Here is an 8,550-nt window from a genome sequence, read left to right as displayed (position 1 = left end):
TGAGTCAGACCGTCAAACAGAACTGTTTCATCCTGAGTCAGACCGTCAAACAGAACTGTTTCCTCCTGAGTCAGACCGTCAAACAGAACTGTTTCCTCCTGAGTCAGACCGTCAAACAGAACTGTTTCATCCTGAGTCAGACCGTCAAACAGAACTGTTTCCTCCTGAGTCAGACCGTCAAACAGAACTGTTTCATCCTGAGTCAGACCGTCAAACAGAACTGTTTCATCCTGAGTCAGACCGTCAAACAGAACTGTTTCCTCCTGAGTCAGACCGTCAAACAGAACTGTTTCCTCCTGAGTCAGACCGTCAAACAGAACTGTTTCATCCTGAGTCAGACCGTCAAACAGAACTGTTTCCTCCTGAGTCAGACCGTCAAACAGAACTGTTTCATCCTGAGTCAGACCGTCAAACAGAACTGTTTCCTCCTGAGTCAGACCGTCAAACAGAACTGTTTCCTCCTGAGTCAGACCGTCAAACAGAACTGTTTCCTCCTGAGTCAGACCGTCAAACAGAACTGTTTCATCCTGAGTCAGACCGTCAAACAGAACTGTTTCATCCTGAGTCAGACCGTCAAACAGAACTGTTTCATCCTGAGTCAGACCGTCAAACAGAACTGTTTCATCCTGAGTCAGACCGTCAAACAGAACTGTTTCCTCCTGAGTCAGACCGTCAAACAGAACTGTTTCATCCTGAGTCAGACCGTCAAACAGAACTGTTTCATCCTGAGTCAGACCGTCAAACAGAACTGTTTCATCCTGAGTCAGACCGTCAAACAGAACTGTTTCCTCCTGAGTCAGACCGTCAAACAGAACTGTTTCATCCTGAGTCAGACCGTCAAACAGAACTGTTTCCTCCTGAGTCAGACCGTCAAACAGAACTGTTTCATCCTGAGTCAGACCGTCAAACAGAACTGTTTCCTCCTGAGTCAGACCGTCAAACAGAACTGTTTCCTCCTGAGTCAGACCGTCAAACAGAACTGTTTCCTCCTGAGTCAGACCGTCAAACAGAACTGTTTCATCCTGAGTCAGACCGTCAAACAGAACTGTTTCCTCCTGAGTCAGACCGTCAAACAGAACTGTTTCATCCTGAGTCAGACCGTCAAACAGAACTGTTTCATCCTGAGTCAGACCGTCACACAGATTCTCTAGCTTTTGCTGTAAAATCTCTTGTGAGTCTCTGAAACAGAGATTGTATAGTTATGTTAGCTCCCAGGTGGATGTGAGGTCTAAAAAATGCCTGTACAGAAAGACCTCTGTATATTACACTTTGGATTTACAACATTTTGAAAGTTAGGGTAAAATGGAAATATGAAGCATAAAGACATGTTAAATGAATGTATTAACATATTCAACACTTTACATCTCAGTTACTAGAACTATTGATTCAGTTAATAATGCATACAGTAGATACAGTAGTACAGATACAAAACAATCCCTTTCTTTCACCTTGGTTCTTTTTCAACCTCACAAATCAGTAACAACATCTGCGGTAAAAAGAGTGTCTTATGATCAATTCAGAATTCAGATACCAGAGTCAAAGATTACCTTACTTAAAAAGTAAAAAAGTGTTCTATCATGTGCATGGTTGGACTCCCTTAACCATCCGTGACCGAGAGCAGAGACGGCACGCCTCTGTTTCCATTACACGTGTGACAAGGTGTTTGATCCGTTCATCCATGTCTCGGAGAATTCCAGAACTTGTGTCCTCACGGTTAAAGCACAACTTGAGATCAGTCTTTAACGTAACTCACTCTCACATGAAGGTTATTACAGTACAGTGTTCGTACACAAAACAGATTGACTTTTAGTGACCTCACTGGTCCATACAGAATTACCCTTTCTGCTTCAAGACGTCCTACGAGTAAAAGTGTTTTTTTGGGGGGGAAAAATAAAAACACTGCTTGAAGGATTCTGGAACAACAGCCCAACAAGACACATAGAGAGGACCACGGTGAATGTTCTCAGTAGAGAGGACCAAGGTGAATGTTCTCAGTAGAGAGGACCAAGGTGAATGTCCTTTCCCACTCAAACCAGGTGGGTAGCTGCTACACACCTGAAGGTTTTGGGGTGTTTAGGACCAACAGGTGAGTTTTTAAGACCTATGGGTGACTGATTGTCCAGAAGGCCCGTCCCCAAGCTTCAGGTGACGTGTGAGAGGATGTCTATAGGAGGCTGGTGTCTCTGACACTGTCACACGGTCCTCTCATGATGGGAGGCCATGTCCCCAAAGAGTCTGTCCTGCTCTGTCTGCATGGCCATAAGGGCTTTCTTCTTCTGTGCTTTAATCATAGGGAGGTCATCTGCTGGGGTGCACAGGAAGACGATCCTCTGAGGGAGGAGAGAGAGAGAGAGGAAAGTCAATGAGGATCTAAAGAGAAGAGAGACGGCTATAAGACACAAGGGCTACTTGCTGCTCACCGACTCTGCTACCTTTTAACAAACACAGTAATAGTCGTTTACAATTTGTAGTAAGTACCATGCATTACCTGTCTCAGGGTACCAGGAGTGACGCTTACAATGTACAGCATCCAGAGAGGAACCATGAGCGTAGAGGAGAGAGTGAACCACCAGCCCAGGGCCTTGCCCCACCAGGGATACTCAAATGTGTTGTTGAACTTCAGAGGGGCATATTTGACCAAGGAGAAGACAAATGTTGCCTGAAATAAGATACATGGAGGGTGTGAATAGAAATACACTACAATAACACAACGTATTTTGGCAGTGGTGTTTTTTTTTTTAGATGACTGAAGTTTATGTTTAAACTTGTAGAACCGTTATGTGTATATGTGTATAGTGTGAGTATATTACATGACTGTATGACTGAATCATAGCACCGAATAATTTCTATCTTCATGGATACTTTTATGTATTGGTGAATCTCGTCATCTGATGTTCAGGGCCAGAATATCCCTAATAACAGAATATCCCTAATAACAGAATATCCCTAATAACAGAATATCCCTAACAACAGAATATCCCTAACAACAGAATATCCCTAATAACAGAATATCTCTAAAAACAGAATATCCCTAATAACAGAATATCTCTAATAACAGTGAGTCTGCTGGCAGACTGGTTAGGTGAAGGGTTATGATGTGGGATGCATGCCTGCTGTATTTTGTATGTTCTTTCTTAATTTGTTGATCGAAATATATAAAAAAACAAATATGGAGTGCATCATGGACAGGTCATGAAGGTTGTGATGTAGTTCTAGGGTGTATAAGCTGTCCTTCCTATTGGAGGAGGAACATGTCTCTACTGTGATGCTGGAGATTGTTCCCTTGTTGCAATATGTTGCAATTAGATTGTAAAAAAATCACTCTTTCATTCATTTGATTGATTTGATTTGAAAGTGGGCTGTAAAAACCACAATACTCACTGTGCAAACAACTGGAGTAACATATTTCAGGCAGTACTTAATCAGGGGATTTGGCCGATAACCGATCATGTCCTCTACGTTATCATAGAAACGGTCTGCGCCTATGGAGAAGACACAACATGGGGGGAAGGAATTCATAACAGTCACTAATAGGCTGTCAGCAGTAGTTGTTTTGTAGCAGAGACGACTGTTCTTTTCCACTGCACAGTTACTGACATAACAAGCTGCCAACTTACCATACACCCATCCAATACACACAGACTGCAGGATAGCGAAGAGGAGGAGGGTCATGCCACTGCACGCATAGTAATCAAACAACTGGAAGATGTACAGGCCGCCCTAAACATAGTGATGATGGAGGGAGAGAGTAGACAGAAACAGAGAGAAAAACATATCAAGCCAGGGTAAGAAGGCACATTAATATACATATTAATATACATTAATATACATGTAACCACAGGGCCAGTATGTATTCACATTACACAAGTGTTCAGTCTATATTCTTGTTGAGCACTTGTTGAAAACAACACATGCTTTCAGCGATCTAATGCACCACTCTACTGAGTGGTTCATATGTTTACCAGTGACATCATTGATATTCTGATGACAGCCTGTATGACCTCTCACCTCTGTGACCATCACCAGGCCGATCAGGAAGCTCACCACGCTGACCGCCAGGAGGAGGAGTTTACGCCGATGGCCGACGTGGAAGAAGGAAGGATACATGTCTGACACCGCCGTCATCAGGGCCTCCAGACCTACAAACTGAAGCAGAGATGTTGACTGTTCAGAGATATTTGTAAACAGGAGTGACTTTTATTTTTATTACAGGGGCGGCTGTGTCTCAGGAGGTAGAGTCGCCGTCTAATGATCACAAGGTCGGCAGATCGGCTGTTCGATGATTCCCGGCTGGCCACATGTCGAAGTGTCCTTGGGCAAGACACTGAACCCCAAAATCGCTCCCAGTGAGCGGGCCGGCGCCTTGCATGGCAGCTTGCCGCCATTGGTGTGTGAATGTGTGTGTGAATGGGTGAATGAGAGGCCGTTGTAAAGCGCTTTGGAGCAGCAAAAAAGGAGCTATATACTATAAGTGCAGTCCATTTACCATTTATTTTCTCATCTTGAAGAAGAAGAAGGGGATTGACCTACCTCACTGTCCAGCCCCAGTAGGATGATCATGATGAAGAAGAAGATGGCCCAGAGCTGGGGGACGGGCATCATGGCGACCGCCCGGGGGTAAGCGATGAACGCCAGACCTGGACCTGTAGAAACACTCGTTCTATAAACCCATAATGCCTATAATACCACAACACACCCAGGGCAGAGGGAATGTACCATGTTCTTTATGTTCAACTAGAGCTTTTTATGCAGGTCTTAAGTTCACATTAAGCTCTGTAACTAACTAACGTGCATTTCGATAGCCACCGAGTAAGGGCCCTTACTGCAGACTAAAATATCTTGAGATACGTTCCAGTATATGATCACGCATTCATTAGTTTATCAATCAATCACCATAAACTAACTGACTGTCGTTCATTCATTGCCATTCATATCTCAACATGTCCTCATATCTCCAACACAATCCTAACCTGACTCAGCCACCTTGGAGATGTCCGTCCCCTGCTCGTAGGCCATGAAGCCCAGCACGGAGAAGATAGCAAAGCCAGCCACGAAGCTGGTCCCACTGTTGAGGAGGCACAGGTACACACAGTCCCTAAAAAAGAGAATGAATTACATACTGTATATACAGTATCTGTTACCAAACACAACATCATTTTTGTTAAATAATGTGTATTCCCCTTATGTAGTAATTACGTGTATTCCTGTTACCTCTGCAAAGAGAGGATTATATATAAATGTATAAACGTGTCTGATAATGATGATGATGCTTCACTGACTTGTAACAGTTGTTGTTGTACTTGTTGTAGCTGCCCAGAGCGGTCAGACATCCGATGCAAATCGCGTAGGAATAGAAGATTTGCGTTCCAGCATCCATCCACACCTATGGGTGAGATACCGTGGTTATATCAGAGAGCCGTTACGATATATAACAGCAATAAAGAGACCGTGAACATTGAACCTTGAGCCTTGGACGTTGAACAAGGTATCACAGGGCACTGCTATATGTGCATGTCGTCCTTACGGTTTGAGATCATCCAGACTTTCTTTCTGTTCCCTCCCCTATCTTTATGTTATCAAGGAACAGTAACCTTACCTGGGGGTCGGCCAGGCGGGCGGGGTCTGGGTAGAGGTAGAACTTGATGCCGTCTATGGCGCCTGGCAGGGTGCACCCTCGCACCAGCAGCACCACCAGCATCAGATAGGGGAAGGTGGCAGTGAAGTAGACCACCTGGGAGAGGAGCAGCGTTACATCATCAGTCTCTGGGAGATCCTGACAGCTCTACGGTATCTGTGGTATCAGGAGTAGAAGTGAGGAGACCCTGCCTCACCTTGCCTGTGGACTTCACTCCTTTCCACACACAAAAGTAACAAATGGTCCAAGACAGCAGAAGACACAGAGCTAGCTCCCAGCGAATACTCCCAAGCTTGTAGACGTCCCCCGTGAGATTCAAAACTCTTCTCCTGCAAACAAAGATATTTAAAAATGTTCCTAAACAAATTTTCACTTGAGTTGAGTAGATAATAGCCTTGAGTGTACATAGCCTTTATTTATGTAAACCAGCTCTTTCCCCTCTTTTATTTTACCCTTGGCCCTCTTGTTTTTAGTCTTTTTTCCAAGCACCAGGGGAGCCACCCCTCCTAAATTTCGTTGTATGGTACCTGTACTGTATTAATGACAATAAAGACCATTCATTCATTCATTCATTCATAAATTAATGAATGTAGTTGACTCACTCCCAGAACTCCCTCACTGGTGACGTTGCGTTTACTGGCACAGTCCAGTTCAGACAGTCGGCTCTCCTGCCGTACTCCACGCAGGTTACTGTTTAGGAGGAAAGGGATTAACAAACGTTGTGTCTCACATTAGAATGAATAAACGTTGTGTCTTACTACAGTACAGGATCAGTTTCCTGGACTTATGCCAACTTCAGGGTCACAGTTCCAATACTTTCTGGTCTAAGATATGCAAATTCTAGTTCTGGGAAAGTTATCACATTTACATGTACCTGTGTTCCAACTGTTTCTGCAGCTCGCCCAGGGGAGCTCGGAGCTGAACGAGGAGAAGAGGTAGAAGAAGGCCCAGGCCAGGATGATGATGTAATAGATGCTGGAGTACAGAACCACCACCTGACTTCCATAACCCAGCCCTGGAGAGAGGAAAGACACATAACTGGGTTGATTGTCGTGTGATATTAGAGTTCAGCACAGAGATCAGGTAACATGTGAATAGAAGTGGTTCATTCTGAATGGGAGTGTGTTTACATCTTCTGAGAAACTGGCAAAAACCAAGTGGCCTCAGATCAGGGGTGCAAACTGGTAATGGCCCAAAAAGGTGACACATTTTTAGCGCTAGCACTAACGGTGCTAAATGGATATCGCTAGCACTAACGGTGGTCTAACAATGATCCGTGTGGAAGTCGCGGCAGCCCTGACCTTAACACCCGCATAATTACTTCGAAAACAGTTTACTGTGACTGTGTTTCTCCACGCTGTCTGGAATTGTACCTAGCTGCCTGAAGCTAAAAGTGATTTCAACAGCAGTGGAGTTTAGCAGACAGGAAGATTAGTTAGCTCGCGCATCATGTGACTTGGATGAGACTTGCAGATCGACACGATTCACACGGATGACCTATTTTGAGGTAAAAACGGCTAATTTAGCAGAAAGGTGACAAGTTTGCACCCCTGTCAGATATCCAGGCTCATTCTACTCTCCAGCAGTGACGACTGAAGGGGCAGGAGGACAACATGGCTCTGGTCCCTCTGGTCACTGTCAATGTCAGCAGCCCTGTTTAATGAGGAACGGTGCCTCTCAAGTGGAACATGTGTGAATCTTTCGTGTATTGTTTTGTCTTTTTATTAATATAATGTTTTATTTGTTTGACAAGTATATAATATGAAGTGTCTACCGGTTCAGAAGCAGTTCAATCACAGTTCAATCACAGTCTATCTGTACAGTATAGTACAGTGGATAGTGTACATAGCCTTTATTTATGTAAACCAGCTCCTTCCCTTCTTGTGATTTTTTTAAAAGTGTTTTTTTTTTCCTTTCCTAACACCAGGGGAGCCACCCCTCCTAAATTTCGTTGTTTTGTACCTGTACTGTAGCAATGACTAATAAAGACCATTCATTCATTCATTCAATCAAATTTGGGCCAGAAATGCGAGAAACACAATAAATGCTGCTTGTTTCGTGGCTCAAGGCAGAAACTAAAGTTTTCTTCAGTCGACACAATCAGTCAAACTCTGATCAACTGGAGTCTCTTGCTCATCCTACTGAGAGCCTGGGCAACCCTTCCCTGGCCACATTCCAAACCTTCCCTGGCCCCATCCCAAACCCTTCAAAAAGCCCTGAGCTCTACCGCCTTCATGAAAGGCTTAAACACGTTCACACTGCAACTGAGCTTAGCTTCATTAGCTTCAAAATAACTGTTTTTGGGCCAGACATGAACTCGACAAATCGGATGGCTTGCACCCCAACTTAAGAGGTACTAAACAACTTGCCCAACAGCTCATAGACGATACTGCCTGATATTCACCTCAGCATGAACCCGCTACAGAAACCTCTCCTGTTCATGATGATGAACATCTCTCCCTGGGTCTTGCTGAGCACAGATAGAGGACTACGTTTAACACCTTTGACTTCACAAGTCTGGACGAGAGCATGATTGATTGATTGATTGATTGGTGTGATATAACCTTCGAACAGGGGACAGATCTTCCTCCAGCAGGTGATGCTGCCCTGCGTGGTGTACTGGCCCAGCGACGTCTCCAGGAGGAAGAGGGGGATGCCACACGTGAAGAGGAAGAGAATATAAGGGATGAAGAACACCCCTTAGGAACAAGACAAGTTACTCCTCATACGTCATATGTACATACACACGTCATCTCAATTACAACATAATGTCATCTCAATTACAACATAATGCAACATACGTCTTTAGTCCTGTGGTGGACACACTTAATCTAGACTGACTGAAGCAACTAGCATTACATTTGAGCGTTTAATTACCACTCACTTCTAGTGAGTAACTCACTTCTAGTTTGTAA

The 8,550-nt window shown here is 44.2% G+C and overlaps 1 protein-coding gene across 1 annotated transcript in view; it reads right to left on the bottom strand.

Moving 5' to 3' along the window:
- Positions 1-1,339: 1,339 nt before the first annotated feature.
- The window catches only part of slc6a22.1 (solute carrier family 6 member 22, tandem duplicate 1), a 9,617-nt gene continuing 2,406 nt past the window's right edge, over positions 1,340-8,550 (bottom strand). Inside the window, exons 3-15 of the mRNA XM_080545459.1 lie at positions 8,200-8,334; positions 6,510-6,650; positions 6,238-6,325; positions 5,832-5,964; positions 5,597-5,731; positions 5,280-5,383; positions 4,971-5,095; positions 4,531-4,643; positions 4,009-4,146; positions 3,618-3,720; positions 3,382-3,482; positions 2,489-2,659; positions 1,340-2,330 (exon numbers count right to left, since the gene is read on the bottom strand). Of these exons, the coding sequence (XP_080401585.1) occupies positions 2,193-2,330; positions 2,489-2,659; positions 3,382-3,482; positions 3,618-3,720; positions 4,009-4,146; positions 4,531-4,643; positions 4,971-5,095; positions 5,280-5,383; positions 5,597-5,731; positions 5,832-5,964; positions 6,238-6,325; positions 6,510-6,650; positions 8,200-8,334 (1,625 nt within the window). The 3' untranslated portion in view covers positions 1,340-2,192. The remainder of the gene's footprint in view (positions 2,331-2,488; positions 2,660-3,381; positions 3,483-3,617; positions 3,721-4,008; positions 4,147-4,530; positions 4,644-4,970; positions 5,096-5,279; positions 5,384-5,596; positions 5,732-5,831; positions 5,965-6,237; positions 6,326-6,509; positions 6,651-8,199; positions 8,335-8,550) is intronic.

This window comes from Nansenia antarctica, assembly GCF_963989245.1.
Source record: "Nansenia antarctica genome assembly, chromosome: 15".
In the NCBI taxonomy this organism is placed as follows: domain Eukaryota; kingdom Metazoa; phylum Chordata; class Actinopteri; order Argentiniformes; family Microstomatidae; genus Nansenia; species Nansenia antarctica.
This window is presented reverse-complemented; position numbering and strand designations above follow the sequence as displayed.